General features: G+C 33.9%; 1 protein-coding gene across 22 annotated transcripts in view; it reads left to right on the top strand.

The window, feature by feature from the left end:
- Positions 1 to 20,311, top strand: part of PPFIA2 (PTPRF interacting protein alpha 2) — a 493,309-nt gene that overhangs the window by 390,688 nt on the left and 82,310 nt on the right. For 21 of the 22 annotated variants that reach the window (XM_063711635.1, NM_001133874.1, XM_063711647.1 and 18 more), the window contains 6 exon segments: positions 450 to 585; positions 5,322 to 5,542; positions 10,864 to 11,101; positions 13,974 to 14,003; positions 17,367 to 17,497; positions 19,243 to 19,397. In XM_063711635.1, coding sequence (XP_063567705.1) covers positions 450 to 585; positions 5,322 to 5,542; positions 10,864 to 11,101; positions 13,974 to 14,003; positions 17,367 to 17,497; positions 19,243 to 19,397 — 911 coding nt within the window. 22 annotated transcript variants of the gene reach the window in all.

Below are 20,311 nucleotides of genomic sequence, written 5' to 3'. Positions count from 1 at the left end.
GTTCTGGGACCCTCAAATTTTAGACATTTTTAGCTAGATGTATAAGAAATATTTAGAACAAATACAGTAATCAATAGCACATACTGTGATATACACAAAAGAGCTCAAACTAAATTGCCAGAATTTAACCTAATGGATTTTGATTATCAGTCTTATTATGATTCATTTTATTACTGCATTTGAAAATGATAATAAACAGAAAGGTTATAAGTACTGTATATTCTAAAAGAAGAAAGTGCACTTGACTTTCAGGAATGGACCTAAGACTGCAGCTTCTGACATAAGTCTCTAAAGAGGCCTCAGAGAGTCATGCCAATTTTTCAGTTATCTTTCTTGAGGTTTATTTCCTTGAGGATTTCTGCTTTATTGCCAGTTAAACAGAAGATAGTAATTTCCTGGTAAGTTTAATTTTTGAGATTGGATTATTTTATATTTTTCCTTTTTTCCAGAACTCATCTAGACACCTCAGCTGAGTTGCGGTACTCAGTGGGATCCCTAGTGGATAGCCAGTCTGATTACAGAACAACTAAAGTAATAAGAAGACCAAGGAGAGGCCGCATGGGTGTGCGAAGAGATGAGCCAAAGGTTAATCTTTTAACTTCAACTCTTCTCTAGTTTTATTTAAATAGATCATTTCATTTTTTATAGAATTTTAACACTGAGATAATTAGAAAATGCTAGCATTTTTATTGATTTGAAACACAGAGTATGACATTTTTAAAAAAACTATAAGTAACATAAAGCCCCGACTATGGGCCCAAAGTTGAATAAGCATTTCCCATGTATTTATTCATATAACATTATGAAGTGGTTACTACTTGTATACTAAGTTCAGACATAAAAACACTGAGGCTCAGAAAAGTTAAATGTTCAACATTGCACAGGTAGCAAAGTAATGGAGTCAAAACTTGGGCCTGTATTTGTGTAGTTCCCAATACTATTAGTAGTGTAATATTAACTATTATACTACATTGCCAAACACGCAGTCTTTTGATTTTCTTGGGCACTTGAGCAATGGCATTCATGTTGTTCATTCAAATTAACTTAATTAAAATTAGTATTTTAAAAACACTTTGAAGAAAATGTACATAGACTATTCCTTGTGTTCATAAAGAACTATTAATGATAAGGGGCAGTGCTAGCCTTCTGTTCAGTCAATAACTTAATTTAAAATTTGCAAGCTGTTTGTTGAATAATATAGTTGTATTTTATAGAGAAGTAAAATAGTCCTTTGGTGCCTAAGTATAGTTTATTCTTTCAGCCACTTTTATGTACCCCAAATACTATATAATCCATTTGTCCATATTTGTACACAGGCCCTTGAAGACTTTTGGGTTTGAACTGGCACCGGTATGTCATGTATTAATTAATCTATCATAGTAGGCATTCAATATCTGTTGAATACATGAATAAATAAATGAGCAAATGAAGACTAAATTAAGTTAATCTCAATTCTTTTCTCATTATTATGTGACAAATTAATTAGTGCTACTTGATACCAAAACAAATTATAACACAAATACTAATTCTGGTTCTCAATTCTTAACTCAATGCTCAGGGAAGTATCATGTGGTCTTCCATAGAAATCATTTTATATGATCACAAAAATAAAAACCATTTTTTAAAAAGCAGAATAAAAGAGATCTAGGATCTGTCTTTTATGCCCAGCCTCCTCATACATTCAGATAACAGCTTGAAAAACACTGGTCAATTGCTTACTTCAAATGGAAGATTTCTTATATCCATTTAAAAAACATAACCATGTAAATTAGCATGCCTTGGACTTAAAAATTACAGGTATACCTTGTTTTACTGTGCTTTGCTTTATTGTATTTCACAAACATTATGTTTGTTTGTTTGTCTGTTTTTTACAAATTGAAGGTTCCTGATAACCCTGCCTCAAGCAAGTCTATGGATGCTAGTTTTTCAATGCATGTGCTCACTTTCTATATCTGTCTCATATTTTGGCAATTTTCACAATATTTCTTTTTTTTTTTTGAGACAAGATATTATTCTGTCACCCAGGCTGGAGTGCAGTGGCACGATCATGGCTCATTGCAGCCTTGAATTCCTGGGCTCAAGCAATCCTCCCATCTCAGCCTCCCAAGTAGCTGGGACCACAAGCGGGCACCACTATGCCCAGCTAATTTTTGTATTTTTTGTAGTGATGGGATTTCACCATCTTGCCCAGTTTGATCTCAAACTCCTGTGCTCAAGTGATCCACCCACCTCAGCCTCCCAAAGTGCTGGGATTATAAGCGTGAGCCACTGCACCTACCAGTTCTCGAAATATTTCAAACTTTTATTATTATTATTATATCTGTTATGGTGATCTGTGAACAGTGATCTTTGATGTCACTATTGTAATCATTTGGATACACCACGAACCATGCCAATATAAGATAGTGAATTTAGTCTATATGTTGCGTGTGCTTCTGCTCCAACAGCCATTTCCCATTGCTTTCCCTTTCTTTGGGCCTTTGTATTCCCCAAGACACAACAATATTGAAAGTAGGTCAATTAATAACCCTACAATAGCCTTAAGTATTCAAGTGAAAGGAAGAGTTGCACATCTCTCGCTAAGTCAAAAGCTAGAAACAATTAAAGTTAGTGAGGAAGACATGTCAAAAGCTGAGTTAAGCCAAAAGCTAGGCCTCTGGCATCAAACAGCCAAGTTGTGACTACAAAGGAAAAGTTCCTGAAGGAAAATAAGAAACAACACGCAAATAAGAAAACAAAACAGCCTTACTGCTGATATGGAGAACGTTTTAGTGGTCTACATAAATTTGATCATTTAGTGATAAACAATCAAAGCATGCACAACATTCCCTTAAACCAAAGCATAATCCAGAGCAAGACGCTAACTCTCCTCAATTATATGAAGACTGAGAGAGGTGAGAAAGCTGCAGAAGAAAACTTTGAAGCTAGCAGAGGGTTGTTCAGTTCATAAAGTTTAAGGAAGGAAGCCATCTTCACAACATAAAAGTGCAAGGTGAAGCAACAAGGGCTGATGGAGAAGCTGTTACAAGTTATTCAGAAGATCTAGCTACAATAATTGATGAGGATGACTACACTAAACGATGGGTTTTCAATGTAGATGAAACCACCTTCAATTGGAAGAAGATGCCAGCTAAGACTTTCATAGCTAGAGAAGAAAAGTAAATGCCTGGCTTCAAAGCTTCAGAGGACAGGGGTGAATGAATGCAGCTGGTGACTTTAAGTTGAAGCCAATGCTCATTCACTATGCTGAAAATCCTAGGGCCTTCAAGAATTATACTAAATCTACTCTACCTGTGCTCTATGAATGGAACAACAAAGCCTAGATGACAGCACATTTGTTTACAGCATGGTTTACTGAATATTTTAAACGCAGATTTGAGACTTACTGCTCAGAAAAAAATACTCCTTTCAAAATATTACTACTTATTAACAATGCACCTGGCCACCCAAGAGCTCTGACAGAGATGCTCAAAGAGATTGTTTTTTTCGTGCCTGCTAACACAACATTCATTCTGTAGCCCATGGATGAAGGAGTAATTTTGGCTTTCAAGTATTATAACTTAAGCAATACATTTCATAGGGCTATAACTGCCATAGGTAGTGACTCCTCTGATGGATTGGGGCAAAGCCAATTGAAAACATTCTGGAAATGATTCATCATTCTAGATGCCATTAAGAACATTTATGACTCATGGGAGAAGGTCAAAACATCAACCTTGATCAGGTTCAATGGCTCACACCTGTAATCCCAGCACTTTGAGAGGCTGAGGCAGGTGATCACCTGAAGTCAGGAGTTTGAGACCAGCCTGGCCAACATGGTGAAATCTCATCTCTACTAAAAGTACAAAAATTAGCTGGATGTGGTGGTGCACCTCTGCATTCCCAGCTACTCTGGAGGCTGAGGCATGAGAATAGCTTGAGCTCCGGTGGCAGAGGTTGCAGTGAGCCGAGATCAAGCCCCTGCCCTCCAGCCTGGGCAAACAGAGCAAGACTCCCTCTCAAAAAAAAAAAATCAACCTTAATAAGAGTTAAGAAGACATTGATTCTAACCCTCATGGATGACTTTGAAGGGCTCAATACTTCTGTGGAGGAAGTAACTGTAAATGTGGTGAAAATAACAAGAGAACTAGAATTAGAAGTAGAGCCTGAAAATGAAACTAAATTGCTGCAATCTCATGATAAAACTTGAACAGATGACGATTTACTTTTTATGAATGAACAGAAAGTGGTTTCTTGAGATGGAATCTACTCCTGGTGAAGATGGAATCTACTCCTGGTGAACATTGTTAAAATGACAACAAAGGATATAAAATATTACATTACATAGTTGATAAGGCAGTTTCAGGGTGTGAGAGGATTGATTCCGATTTTGAAATAAATTCTACTGTGGGTTAAATGCTATCAAACTGCATTCCATGCTACAGAGAAATCTTTCATGAAAGGAAGAGTCAATCAATGTGGCAAACTTCATTGTTGTCTTATGTTTAAAAATTGTCACAGCCGCTCAACCTTCAGTAACCACTACCCTTATCAGTCAGCAGCCATCAGCATCAAGGCAAGACCTTCCACCAGCAAAAAGATTAAAACTCACTGAAGGCTCAGATGATCATTAGCATTCTTTAGCTATAAAGTATTTTTAACGAAGGTATGTTCATTTTTTAGACATAGTGTGATTATACACTTAATAGACTTCAGTAGAGAATGGGCATAACTTTCATATTCATTGGGAAACCAATAAATTTGTGTGACTCTAATGTGATATTCACTTTGTCAGGGTTGGCTGGAACTAACCCTGAAATCTCTGTGGAGTATACCTGTACAGCATTTTGAAATATTTTAAATAATATTTTGTTAGAATTGATGTAAATAAATGTTGGGAAGAGAATTCCTGTGTAATTTCTTATGTGATAATATTTGTGGTCTGAGCTTATAATAAGAAAATATAGGAAGACTAATTAGTTTAAGTCATGAGTGCTTGAGTACAAATAAATAGATTGTTATATTTGGAAATAAGGAAAAGTATTACAAACATATGCTTTAAAGTAATTGTTACCTTGGAATATGATTGAACTATAAATCATATAGAAGTTTATCATCTTTATTTCTACTAAAATCTTGATATTTATGCTGACAATCCCTCACATTACTTAAGATGTCAAGGAACTATTTTATGGAAGCAAATAAATTAAAATGTTAATAAATGGTTCAGTTTTTGCAAGGTCCGTTGTAAAAGCATGCCTGTTGTTGTTGCTGTCTTTGAGATTAATGCTTTGAAAATGAGCAATATGATAAATATTCTGCATTTTTCATTCGCCATTCAGGTGAAATCTCTTGGGGATCATGAGTGGAATAGAACTCAACAGATTGGAGTACTAAGCAGCCACCCTTTTGAAAGTGACACTGAAATGTCTGATATTGATGATGATGACAGAGAAACAATTTTTAGCTCAATGGATCTTCTCTCTCCAAGTGGTCATTCCGATGCCCAGACTCTAGCCATGATGCTTCAGGAACAATTGGATGCCATCAACAAAGAAATCAGGTAACTTCAATTAGTACTGATGATTTCAAGAAATTAGAAGACTTTGATACTGTACTAAAAATGTAATTACTAGATCAGAAGCATTAGCATTAACTGGGAGCTTAATAGATCTGCAGAATCTCAGACCTCACCCCATACACACTGAATCAGAATGTGTATTTTCAGAAGATTCCCAGGATATCTGTATATCTCCTTTATAATATTAGGACAGCCTTTGTAAGGAACATACATGAAACATATAAGATTAATGACGTCAGTGACAATACAGAAGAATAAGTTAAAGGCAAAACTTTCTCCAGTGAATTTTAAAGCACTTTTTAAATTAAAATTTACTACTTAAAGGGAAAGTATGTGTGGTAATCACGTACATTCTTCAGATACATTACATACTACAGTAAAGGTACCAAATAGTATGCAAATTAATGTGCATTCAGATCCCTTAAAATATATAAACATTGGAGTGAAATTAATTTACCATTCTTTTTGTCAATTTTATGCCATTTATATCAGGGACAGCGTGTTTCTTGGAAGTTTATTAACATTAACAGTTTTAGAGGCTGGAAAGTCCAAGATGAAGGTATCAGCAGGGTTCAGTTTTTGGTAAAGGCTCTCTTCCTGGCTCCAGGGAAAGTGAGGCAGGCAGTGGGAGGCAGAAAGAGAGTGGGGGAAGAGAGAGAGAGAGAACATTAATATATTAATTCTATGGAATTAAGCCTCTCTCTCTCTCTCTTTCTGCCCCCCACTGCCCACCCACCTTTCCCTTTTCCTGAAGCCAGGAACAGAGAGCCTTTACCAAAAACGGAACCCTGCTGGAACCTTGATCTTGAACTTTTCAGAACAGCAAATTAATTTCACTCCAATTTTTAAATACTTTTAAGGGATCTAAGGGCCTTTACTAAAGAAAGATTTATGGAAGACCTCATGTAACCTCAATTACCTCCTCCAGATCCTATTTTCAAATACAGTCACTTTGGCCTTTACAGCTTAAACCTATGAATTGAAGGTGGGAGATAAAATTCAGTTCACAGCAAAGCAAATGCTGAAAGCAGGATAGAGTCCTCTTCTCTGCTTGGAACACTTGAGAAAAAAAAAAGTTAATGCCTTTAAATGGGATAAACCAAACATATTACTACTATTCTTAATAATAAAAATTACATTTCTGTATTAATATATTGCGTGAAAATTCAGATTTTTTTTTTATTTAAATAGGGTCTCACACTGCTACCCAGGCTAGTGTGCCATAACTCAGATCTGGCTCACTGCAGCCCACAACCTCCCAGTCTCAAGCAATTCTCCCACCTCAGCCTTCCAAGTAGCTGGGACTATAGGCATGTGCCACCATGCCTGTCTTTTTTTTTTTTTTTTTTAATTTTTTGTAGAGACAGAGTCTCCCTCTGTTGCCCAGGGTGGTCTTGAACTCCTGGGCTCTAATGATCCTCCTGCCTTGGCCTCCCAAAATACTGAAATTACAAGTGTGAGCTACCACACCCAACCTCAGATTGTTAATCTTAGTGCTTGTGGCTGTTTAATTGTGTTCACTGTGCCTAAAACTTGTGTTTGAAGTTGGGCTGCTACCATATCTTAAACTGAGACACAATTCTTATAGAGTTTTTTATGATTAATATTCTTATATCAGTGAAAATACATTTTTCACATATTAATGCTGAAGTTTATAACAAATTAGGCTGATCATTAAAAATCCCCTAGCATTTTGGGGACATATGTGTGAAAATTTTCTAAGTAAATGGGGACCAAATCCATTTGCATTCTTTAAATATAAAAGGCTTACTATATCTGTGAGACATAATTTAATATTATAGCCTAACAAGTATCTTTATTATATTTTCATTTCAAAGGCAATAAAACATATGGTGATATGAATTATTTCATACTAGATATGAAAAAAATGTTCTGTTGATATATAGTATCCTAATAATAGATGGTTTTCATTACAATTGAAATTGGACAAATTAACATTTCAAATATTGAGAAATGTTGGCACTCTGATACTTTCATTTTAATTTAATATATGGTTTCTTGAATTCCAATGACATCAGCTTTTTCTGTCATTTCCTTGACTAACCCCAGTGATGAACCCAATTGTGTCAGGTAGATTTGTGTTCTTCTGAATATCAACAAACCATTCTTAACTTGTTTTTTCAACTGGTGAACAGGTTTTAAGTCTTTTAAGCAATTCCTTTCTTTTTCTTTCTGGCTCTAGCTAAATCAGTTGGCTTCCTTCTACTATTATTCAAACTACCCATCATCACCCTACTGCACTTTAGAATAGTTTTTTACCTGTATGACAATAACCATTATTATCTGGTTTCTTTGTAGTATGCTAGTTCTCCATATACCAACCTAACTGCAGCCAGAGAAGACTTTTAAAAACACAAATGTGTTTATGTAATCCCCCTTTTTCTAACCATTCAATTGTTCTTAGGATACAAACCACACTTTTTAATATGGCCTACAATACCTCACCTGTCTCACCATTCTCTAACCATTTACCTTGCCTACTTTCTAGTTCCTTGATGTTCCATGCCTTTCTTTTGTTGTGTCATCCCTTTCTTCTGGAACATTCCTCTCATTCCACACCCTCTACCCTAACATTTCACTCATGTCACCCTTACTCACCATGGACAGCTCCTCCATCACTTCTTCAAGGAAGGTATTACTGTCTGTCAGTTCTTTACCTTCACTAGATTGTAACTTTTATACAGGAGCAAGAAATGTATCTGGCTTTGCTCACCTTTATTTGTAGGTCTTAGCACTTTGCTTGATATTTAGAAAGTGCTTCATAAATATTTGATTACTCTAAATAGAAAAATAATGTAAAACATAAATATTAACTGAATAACGGAATAACACTTTCTGAGGCTGTTCAGCTAATGGTCGAATTTACCAAATTAAGTTTGAAATCAAGTCTATATTCTTGTGATATTTATTTTCACCAAAGAGATCAACACACCCTCCATAACAAGCTATTTCTCTTCAGTGACTCTTAGCTTTGTAACATTTGGGTGGTAATTTCTAGTAACAATCTTGGCCAGTAGGTTAATATAGTTGTTTATTTGTAAGATTTTAAAAATACATGAAATGAGATTATATCACATTTAAAAGAAATAGTCATCTTGATTCAAATCAGGTGAACTGCTAATAACAACCAGAATTTTTCCGTGATTAAGATTTTTCTTCTTTCATAAACTAATCTAGCCATTAAAAAATGCATGTTTTCTGTCTTCACAGCTCACTGATTCAAATTACTTCAAACTCATTTGCCACAGCAATGTTCATTCATCTGTGCTTTTATAGTTAGCTACTATTGTCTGTTAAATTAAACTTCAGTCTACTCTCTTACCCAACTTGTTCCTCTAGGTTTGGCTCTCTTGTACAATTTATAGAATACCTAAAATTAATAGCCAGAATTTCTGTGTACAGCATAACCATGTTACATCTCACCAGAAAAAATTCCTAGGAGTCATTTTTCTACTAAGTACTTTAAATGTACAAAATGTCTTCTTTTTTTTCATTTTTATTTTTTGAGGGTGAAGATAGTTTTTTCTTTCAAATGTATTTTAAGCTATGTTACTATGTACTATGTTACTTGATTAAACCTTTCTTTGGAGTTCTGACCTTGGGGTGAAGTTAAAAAATGCATTCATGAAAACAAACTTTGAAAGTAACAGAATTCATGTTCTTTTTCTAAGTGAAAGATTATAATTAAGTGTAAATGTACCTCATAATGTTTTAACCAAAATGAATCTTTGTGAAACATATTTGATTAGATTTTAAGTCCATATTTTGTAAGATTTTTAAACAGCCTATTAAAATCACAAAGATCACTTATTCCAATGACATGTAAGTAGACTACCAAAGTACTTTCTGCCTGGCCAGCGAACACATACTACTTAAAAACTGGAAGAGTTACAGAATAGTTAGTAAAGACACCAGCAGTGAGTTAATAATCAAAGAGCTGGTGAACATATAAAAACAGGTGAGTAAATGTAGCTCAACTTCCCACAGTAAACGTAGACCAGAGAAGTATTTCCTATTGAATAAATTTAGCAAATAAATTACATTCTCCATTCTAAATATGTAAAAAGAAAACTTTGAAGTGATCATAAACTTGAAGGTACAGGTTTTATATAAGAGGGGATCCCAATAAACCATTTGTAATCAAGAACAAAATAGCTCAGGAGAATTTTACAACCCCCTCATCAAACTATACTGGTACACAGTTTCATTATAACAACATACAAAATGTATATAGATTTAATTCAGGATTCAAATAGCATTTTTACACAACCTGGCTAAAGCTCTTTCTTATTTGTGCCTTTGTAATAAATAATTTATATATATTTTTTTCTCACTCTGCCACCCAGGCTGGAGTGCAGTGGCGCTATCTCGGCTCACTGCAAACTCCGCCTCCCGGGTTAAGCGATTCTCCTGCCTCAGCCTCCAGAGTAGCTGGGATTACAGGCATGCACCACCATGCCTGGCTAATTTTTGTATTTTTAGTAGAGACGGGGTTTCACCATATTGGCCAGGCTGGTCTCGAACTCCTGACCTCATGATCCACCCGTCTCAGCCTCCCAAAGTGCTGGGATTACAGGCATGAGCTACCACTCCCAGCCTAGTTTTGCTTGCAAGTTACTTTTTCATTATTTATGTATTCATCATCTATCTATATAACTATATTTTCACATTATTACCTTTTCTGGTACTTATTTAAAGGAGGCTTGGCTAAGTATTAATATTAAGAAAAGACTCAGGGTTTTATTTGGCTAATTATGAATGACCATTTATTGAGGATACTATCATTTAAACTTTTTCATTAGGTAGGAGGTAAGATTCAATGACTTTGAGTCTTCAGAGGGATATTTACACGTAATTATAATCTTTCACTTTTTCTAAGCTATTGCTAGTCCTTTGCCATCTCAAGGCTGAGTTTCTAAAGTCTCTTTTATTGGTTCCTGAGGTCAAATGTAAGATTAGGATTAATGGTAGAAATTAATTAGGTTCAAGATTTTTAAATAGTTTTAGCAGGTGGTAGTATACAAAGAGGGTAAAACTGAAAGTTGTCAGGAAAAAATGTATCATTTAAAAACAATTTTCTAAATTGCAGCCAGGAAGTCCCTGGAATTTACTGAAAGTTACACTATTTAGAGAAAAAAAAAGATGAAAAAATTAGATTTGATTTAAAATGTTCAAGAATAGTTTCTACTGATTTATTATGTGAATTCCAATGATCTTTACAGCAGCATATAATGGATCCATATTAAATTATATATGGATCATAATTAAACTGTGTCTTTCAGGCTAATTCAGGAAGAAAAAGAATCTACAGAGTTGCGTGCTGAAGAAATTGAAAATAGAGTGGCTAGTGTGAGCCTCGAAGGCCTGAATTTGGCGAGGGTCCACCCAGGTACCTCCATTACTGCCTCTGTTACAGCTTCATCGCTGGCCAGTTCATCTCCCCCCAGTGGACACTCAACTCCAAAGCTCACCCCTCGAAGCCCTGCCAGGGAAATGGATCGGATGGGAGTCATGACACTGGTATGGTGATGTGTCCAGAGAACATTTGCCTCCTGTTAAGATTAATGATGCTTTAGCTAAAACTTAACTGGGTGTTTGTTCTTGTCTAAGTACTTTCTGTGTATTTTATTATTTCTTTTCTTATTCACAACATCCCTATGTGATCAGTACATTTATGAATCCCATTATGAGATGAAGAAATGGTAACCCACACAGGTGCTGTAACTTTCTAAGGGTCAAATAATAAGTCAATGGTAGAGCAGAGATCTAAATAGCACATTATACATGTCAATGAATTGATGGGCATAGTGGCTCACAGCTATAATCCTAGCGCTTTTGGAGGCTGAGGCAGGAGGATTACCTAGACGCAAGGATTTGAAGACTAGCCTAAGAAACATAGTAAGACCTCATCTCAAAAAAAAAAAAAAAAGAGAAAAGAAAAAGAAAAAAAGAAAAAAAATTAGCTGGGTGTGGTGGTGGTCTGAACCTGTAGTCACTGGTACTTGGGATACTGAGGCAGCAGGATCCCTTGAACCTAGGAATTTGAGACTGCAGTGAGCTATCATGGCAACACTGCACCCCAGCCTGGGCAACAGAGTGAGATTCCTTCTTGAAAAAAATAAAATAAAATAATTTTTTAAAAAATTGAAAGACTTAAACCATTAAGTACATTTTTATTGATAGCATACTGAGGAAATCACTTTGGACTCTGTGTGTGTGTGTTTTTAACATAATAAGTAACAAAACTTAGTATTATAATTGCTTCAATACACCAAGATAGAGTTTTATAACTTTTCAATATATAATATAAATTTATTGCATTATTTGTGTTAAGAGCCATAAAAAGCAACAGCTACTAATTCCTAATTTTGTTTTAGACTTTATATCCACATTTTCACATATATACATTAATTCCGTATTTCATTTATCTTTATATTTGGGATTAGAAGATGGAAGCCTAAATTAGGAAGTCCCCTGAATGCAACTGAGAAAAAAATCCAATTTCCCCGTTCTAAAAAAATTTTATTATAAAAATATATTTATTAATATATAATATATGTATTTCATTATAAAATATATTTCATTATATGGATTTATATATAATAAAACCCCTGGAAAATATGATTGTGATGACTACTGAATACCATGATGTTAGTCATTTAATTCTCGTGGCAAAACTGGCGGTAGTAGGGCATTATCTCAACAGAGAGTGGAGGTTTTGAGAATATAAATGGAGGGCCCATATTCAACACAGCTAATAAATGGAGCTGGATTTTTCCACAAATTTGCCTAATTTAAAAGCATGTACTACCCTGTCTTTCTGTTTCAGTCATTACCTAGAAATACAGTATGTTGAAATGACACCAATGATGAAGATTAAAACATTCTGAGCTGTTTATGGAGGTAAAATTATGATTTTGTAGTGAATATGCATTGGCATACTTACAATTATGAGGCTTCCAAGCCATAAAACTTATGTAAAAGAAAAATTGTGAATTTTTTAAAAAAGAAGACAGTTACCTCTTTAAGCTGCTGAGTCCACTATTTTCTGCTCATTTCCAAAACTTCCTACTAAAAATATTTTTTAAATAGAATAGACAATGGCCAACCAGAAAAAATGCCCAGCTAATCAGAACTGATTCCACTTGGATACAGCACAAACTTTTAGCCAATGTGCTGAGATATACTAACAAACATACGGAACTACATTGTGATCTGCTTATTTTAGAAATTTAGGAACCATTCATCTGATTTTATTAGTTAAAAGTGTTATTGTCTCTTGCTTAGTTTCTGCCTATATAAGATATGCTACATAGCATTAATGAGCAACTTAGTACCAAAGCTATAGTAAGAATCCTGGACCACAGAATAAAATTTAGTCAGCATTCAAGGCAGGAATACTTTGATTATTTTTGTACTGCTTTTATTTCTGACATTTTTATAACACAATTTTACACTTTTAAGTCTTTTTATAAACATTAGCATCATAACTCTTGATAGTGCTATTACTTTCATAGCAATAAAATAATATATTTATAATCCTTTAGATGTGATTGTGATTGTGTGTGTGTGTGTGTGTGTGTGAGAGAGAGAGAGAGAGAGAGAAAGATGCCAGTGCTTTCATGAATTTTCTTGAACAGTTAGTAATAAATAAATCAGTGGAATATGAATATTATTACATTATAATTAGAGTACTGAAAAAATAAAGCATTTTTAGAAGAGTAAAGAAATATTTAAAGTGTTTAATATCTAAGTCAGAGAAGCAAAAAATGAAATCCAGGAAGTCCTTAACACCTAATATAATTCTGTCACCAATTGTATTTTTTTTAGTAAAATATGGGTAATTTTTTTTAACCTGAAGAAAACGCTTTTGGCATTTGTGGGATGGAGAAAGATTTTAGGATGCCAGAAATTTTGAGATCCCGCAGGAACAGCACATCTGCCCAAAGGAGGCCCAAAGCTCTGCATAGATGGGGCAAAAACAAGAATTTATAAACTCCTTGTATATGCATTGGATCTTCACTCCCAATAGTATTTTCTTGAAAAGATGCAGTCTCATTTATTTCTAGCTAGCTCACTCTTCTAGCTAGACTCACTCACTCATTCCATAGTTTCTCTTTCCCAGGGTCCATGCTTCCTATCCAGTGCCTGTACACATGGCCCCATTATGGAAACAATCATCTGACTTATGTTACCTGAGAAGTTCCCTCTCTAAATTTAACTACCAGGAGGAGTGCTTTTATAATAATTAAAATATGTTTGTTTAGAAAATAACAGAATGAAGAAAAAAATGATAGTCAAGTTGTAGATACTATTTAAAATTGTAACTTGGTCAAATGAATGTTAATTCTTAATTAATTCTGTTTTATGTTTTTACTACTGCCAATCACAGCCAAGTGATCTAAGGAAACATCGGAGAAAGGTACTGTAAATAACTTTTACATCATTACGGATTGAATACTGTTTTATTCTGTGAAAGCTTTAACATAATATTCCCTCTAGTCGAATGTTAATAAAACATTAAAAAGTTGAGAGTATTTAAAGTGTATTGAATTGTTTAAATTTGATTATAATAGAAAATACTTCAAAGATAAAATTGTTTATGATTTCTGGAGCAATAATTAGATTATAAGAACCATAATATACTGTTTTCCATTGAATATTTAAACGAAGGATGGTGTAATTTGATATTTTAATATAAGTATTTATATTTATTAATATAATATAGTACAAATGTTTTAATATTTAATATATAATAAATAATGCTAGTTGTTTTCAAGTATTTTATTATTATTGTTTTGATAGGGTGAGGACAACAGATCGGGAGAAAGCTGTCAAAAAAAGATAGCTTGTTACTCACAGTTCCCAAGAGGAGAGAGTACTCTGTGCCTCAGGACAGCACCAGGGTCAGTCAGGAGGCAGAAGGAGCAGGGCAGAAGGTTTTCTGAGGTCTCTTAGGGAAAGGCAAGACAAGGCAGGATAAGCAGGTTTAGGATGGATAGCTTGATTAATTTTGTCTGGCCTCAGGATGTAGGGACTCTCTCTAGTTGTCTCAGCCTGGCCCACAGGTGATTAGGGCAGAGGAATATTGCCTCTTGGAGAGTAAGAGCCAGATGGAGAAGATGATTTAGAGTATGGGCTGTGAGTTGTTTGGTTTGCATGTGAAAGGTGCACTTATAGGTGAGTGATGTGCTGTTTCCAGGAATTAACTATCCCTAGGGTTAGAGGAGCATCCTCTCCAGATGCCAGAGCATCAAGACTATGCAAAATAAAAAAATATCGTCGAAACACTGCTTTTCTGTTTGGAATGAAATCAAGAGAATAAATATGGAATATGGGAAACAAAATGAACTGAAGTTCTGATTCACAAAATGACATCTTATTAGATAATTGAATAGAGCTTGCAGTCATGGGACATCAGATGAAAAAGATTTCAAAGATTCAAACTTCTATTCAGTGCAAAAATCTATTCCTCAGCGTCTTCGAGATGTGGTAGTCAGCTTACACCCAAACATTGAAACACTCCTGGAACCAGATAACTTTTATTTCCTTTTAAAAAAAAATAAGGGAATCTATATTATTCTTACATGGCTTGAAAAGATGGAATTACCATTTTATTTTCCTGGGCTATTATCTATCTTCCTACAGCCTCTTCTCCTTAATGTTACCAGTTTATTCTTATTTACCAAATTTACCAAGTATAATGTCCTTATTTTCTTTGACCTCCATCACCTTAAAAGGACTATATAAGTTTAATGGGTGTAAGAAATAGAAAGGTAAGATGGAAGGTTCTATACAAAAATGTAGTCTCAAATAATTCGGAAGTAACCACATAATTTGTGGGAAAAGTCATGGAAAGAAGGACCACAAACTAAAAAAATCTTGTGTATCAGGGAAAGGAGTTAAATAAATGATGGGATTTACACTTCAAAAGACTACAGTAAGAAAAGTGTTATATCACTTCCATTTTATTGATGAGGAAATTTAATATTACAGCAGGTAAGTAATCAGCCTATTTATTCAACATTTAAGAAAAATCAGAATTCAAATCCCTCTCTGATTCCAAAACTCTAAGTGATATTCAGAGGAAAGTTTTGTACATGATGTTTTTTAGAAGCTGTTATTGGGAATAAGTATAGTTTGGCTGGCAGGGAGGACAAAGAGGGTATTTTTTAAGATGTTTCAGAAGCAAAATTCTGACAGCAAAAATGGCCATGCTTAGCAGAAACAATCAGAGAATAGTCGCGGTGGGATCACAGAACTGTGAAAACACTAACATGTATTAGGAATAGTTCAGAAACACGCTTAAGAGTTTAGCTGGGTTGTGGGATTAAAAAGGTTTTCCACAGCATCAGAATCAATCCGAAAGCAGTTGTTGAAAAATATTCTCCTGATGGCAATATGCTAGTAGAATAGAGCAAAGGAATTATATAAAAATGCCTACCTACGTAAGCTGTTAAAAGGAACCTTAGATTGCGTGACAAAAGTCCTGACAATTTCATGAAGTTCCTCAAAGGTACAAGGTCTTTATTATAGATAAACACATTTATGCATAATAGCTTTACATAACAACAAACAAAATATTTCCCTAGAACTTTAAAAATTTTTGTTTAGCCATACTAAGAACTTTTTTCATCAGAACTCTAAAGCCATAAGTCTTTAGCTGTGTTTTCTACAATCCTTATCTCTCCATATTGTGATACACAACGATACACAACGATGCCATGAAAAATATGCAGCATTGTTGTAAAAACTATGTCTCTACAATTAACTTGACATTGGAAAAAATTTTAAGTTACAGCTCTATATCTTGATCTCTGACAAAATGTATAGTATCCTGAGTCATTCTGGATTCTGTACTAAATTGTTCTTTAAGGAAATCCCTCCCATCTCATCTTCTTTTGGTTTTCTGTATGTCTTTGCCAGTTTTCCCATCATGGTAGTAAAATGAAACAATTTGAAAACATTACCATCTTACCTTTTATTATTCTCACTTTAAAAAGAGTTTTTTTCTTACAAACCACAACTCATATTTTAAATACCCTGTAATAAATTCCATTAGGCTGACTGATTTAAAACACTTTATCTGATAAAGTTATATTTTATCAGCTTATTTCAAAAATCCCTACTTAAAAGATGTCTTTATTATGATAACCTGAGTATGTATAATGCTATATTTTAGTGAATTGTTCAAATGTGTGTTTAATACCTTTTTGTAAAGAGTTTATATTCTGATGTTATAAAGTATCATAGATCAATGTCAATAAACACTATAGATCAATAGTCAGCAACTAGTTGATTTATGGCAGGAGTGTCTAATCTTTTGGCTTCCCTGGGCTACATTAGAAGAAGAATTGTCTTGGGCCACACATAAACTACTCTAACACTAATGATAGCTAATGAGCTTTAAAAAAAAAAGGTCCAAGCATAAATCGTTTTAAGACAGTTTATGAATTTGTGTTGGGCTGCATTCAAAGCCATCTTGGGCTATATGTGTCCAGCAGGCTGTGGGTTGGAAAAGCTTGATCTATGGTGTTTATTAATCAAACATTTTTGTGTAGTGGGTCTATGATTTTTTTTAATTTTAATGTGTCCAATTTAAATATTTGTGAAAATCAAACTCTTTAATGGGAATTTATATATGTAAGACTTAAATGCCCCAAGTTTTGTTGTTTTACTTTGTATTAAAATTACTCGATAGCCTTGTTCTCATGATTCTCCATTTGTGTCAATTTCAACTGAAATTTAGAAAGGGTTTATTTGAATGTATTGTTTTTGCTTCTAGATTGCAGTTGTGGAAGAAGATGGTCGAGAGGACAAAGCAACAATTAAATGTGAAACTTCTCCTCCTCCTACCCCTAGAGCCCTCAGAATGACTCACACTCTCCCTTCTTCCTACCACAATGATGCTCGAAGGTAAGACTCTGCAGGCACGCTGCACATTAAATGCCCTCCTTCCAAAAATATTCCTCTTCCTTCATTGTTGTTGAATAGACTGCTTAACAATTTACATTATTTGAGCCAGAATTCTCCAGCTTCCTTTTCCCAGTATCACTTGTGAAATAACCAAATTTCAATTTTGATATCAAATTTGTATTTCTAAAGTTAACTGTATCTTTGTGGTCTTATTATTGGTCAATATAGATAAGAATAACTCTTCTATTTTTTAGTGGATATTTTCTATTAAAATGAGATCAGGCTAGAGGAAGGACTTACTAGAAATATTAACAAAAACTAAGGAGACTGTAGGACAAGATCATAAATTTGGATTGCAATATAAGCATAATTAAAGTCTGAAAAGTATGTGATTGTGCCTTTTAGCAGACAGGTATGTGCATCTTGTGGGTACTGCTGCTGCCAGCAGTAATAACTCCTCAGTCAGAAAGCTATTAGAAAATAAAAAAGTCCTTGGCTAAAATATTAAAGAAAAAGATAAGTCTAGATGGAGAAATAATGTCATTTGTTATCACAATTCTTTATACTGTCTTATCCATATGCATAAAGCACTGCAAACAGATCTCTATAATCACTGATAATATGAATATACCTAAGCATGTAGTTTATATCTGAAATATATCTTCTCCAATTGTCTCATCAATTGCAGCATCTGTAGACACATAATTAATATAACCAAATACAATGACTTAAGGATGAATGCTTCAATAAAAAAATCTGTCTTCTAGATATTATGTTTTACAATAAATGCTTTTAAAAGTAGGGCTTTCTGTGTTGGCAGTCATTTCTTTTTTCTGACTATTTTTTATTGTTAATGTGGAAAAATCAGTTACTTCAGCTTCAAAATATTACTTCCTTCACTCTCCAAAAAAAAGAGTATATTTCAACATATAAAAAGCTATTGCTTGAAGGTTAGGGAATGTGAGTTCAAATTAATTCACATGAGTAAGTAAAAGTAAGTAATTTATCATGGTGTTATAAAATTAACAACTATAGAAACTAATAGCAATGTCTATTGATCCCCTCCTATTAATACAGTGTCAAATATATTGACCAGAAATTGAACCTCAACCAACTGCTTCAAAAGCATTTCAGTTTAACATGTATTTAAAATAATATTTGAGAACTCTAATTAGGAAAACACATACATTGATCACGAGGGTACATGGTTTGTTGCTTCCAGATTGCACCCAGATGATTTTAAATTAACTGAATTTGGCTCCAAAACTGAGAGAGGGAAAGATGGCTAGAGGAAAATCAAGTAAAGCTGTAGATAGAAGAGCATCTTCAACTTCACAATTAGTTATATTTCAGTTCCTTGCTGTAGGTCATTGTGTTTAAGATTAGAAAAACAGACTCTGAGAAATAAATAGACAATGGATCAAGTGCTCAATAATAGAAGGCCATTTATCATACAGTTAATAACTCAGCCTATATTCACTAATTAGTTTGAGATTATACCAAAAGAGTAAAGAAAAAAAAAGCCATTTGGAGCAAAAATGAATTTCTCTTATGGAAATTTGGAGGTTCAGGGCCCAAAGGCTGAAAAAAAAGCTGCATTTAATATCTTAAAAGGAAACATGGGAAGATAGGGGAAAAAACGACATTACAAGTCTGCTTGTTCCTCCTTTGGTGCATTTGTAAAGGAAATGACTTTTGTGTACCTTGTGGATGTTGCATGTATTTTCCTCTTTTGTGTTTTGCAGTAGTTTATCTGTCTCTCTTGAGCCAGAAAGCCTTGGGCTTGGTAGTGCCAACAGCAGCCAAGACTCTCTTCACAAAGCCCCCAAGAAGAAAGGAATAAAGTCTTCAATAGGACGTTTGTTTGGTAAAAAAGAAAAAGCTCGACTTGGGCAGCTCCGTAAGTATGCATGTGTTAAGACTTTCCACTGCCACTCATTTTAGTCATGTCACAATATCCATCTATCTTTCATTTCATTTCATTGCTCTTCTTTTCATTTCTTCTCTTTTCTACCTGACAAAATTTATATTTTGATTAGCTTTAAATGTTCAATTTAGCTGAATAATGCTTAATAAAACTTACAGTGAAAGAGTATTGCGAACTTTTCAGTCATTTTATTTCTCTCTTTATAAAAATAGCTAGAATTTACTTAATGCTAACTCTTGTGACAGGCACAGTTAAATAGCTAGAATTTATTTAATGCCAACTCTTGTGACAGGCACAGTTACCTACAAAGTAAATGTTATTGCTATAAACCTTATTTTATTAATGAGTAAATAATGTCTTCGTAAATCGCTTAACTGTGATATTCATCGTGGTGCCAATGTTTCAAAATCAGTTTAAAACCATTCAGTATGCTGCCACTTAGAGCATGAATGTGTATAAAAGCTTAGCTATGTAGATTTAAAAGTTTTTCTGTTGAAAAAATTAATAAGCCAATAAAATATTAAAAAGAATTTTTTAAAAGTTAGAATAAAGCTTTATAATATGTTACATAAAATGTAAAGAACGTGATTTTTTTTTTTTTGCTTAAAACTATCATAGCTTCCCTCTAATAAACTCTATGGTGTATAGTTGAGGGATGAGTGTGGGGAAAAGAATAGGGCAATAGATATTGTGTTGTAATTAGTTATTGTCAGTGACTAATAGAATAAAAATATAGATCAGTACATTTGAGATGATACTACTTAAATATATATTTAGAAATAAGCAGATATACATACATGATACATACTTACATAATTGTCTGAAGAATATGTGATATTTCTGAAATGATTATATATACGTTCACTTTTTGGGGGTTGTCTTTCTAA

This window comes from Pongo abelii, chromosome 10 (assembly GCF_028885655.2).
Source record: "Pongo abelii isolate AG06213 chromosome 10, NHGRI_mPonAbe1-v2.0_pri, whole genome shotgun sequence".
Taxonomy (NCBI): domain Eukaryota; kingdom Metazoa; phylum Chordata; class Mammalia; order Primates; family Hominidae; genus Pongo; species Pongo abelii.
This window is presented reverse-complemented; position numbering and strand designations above follow the sequence as displayed.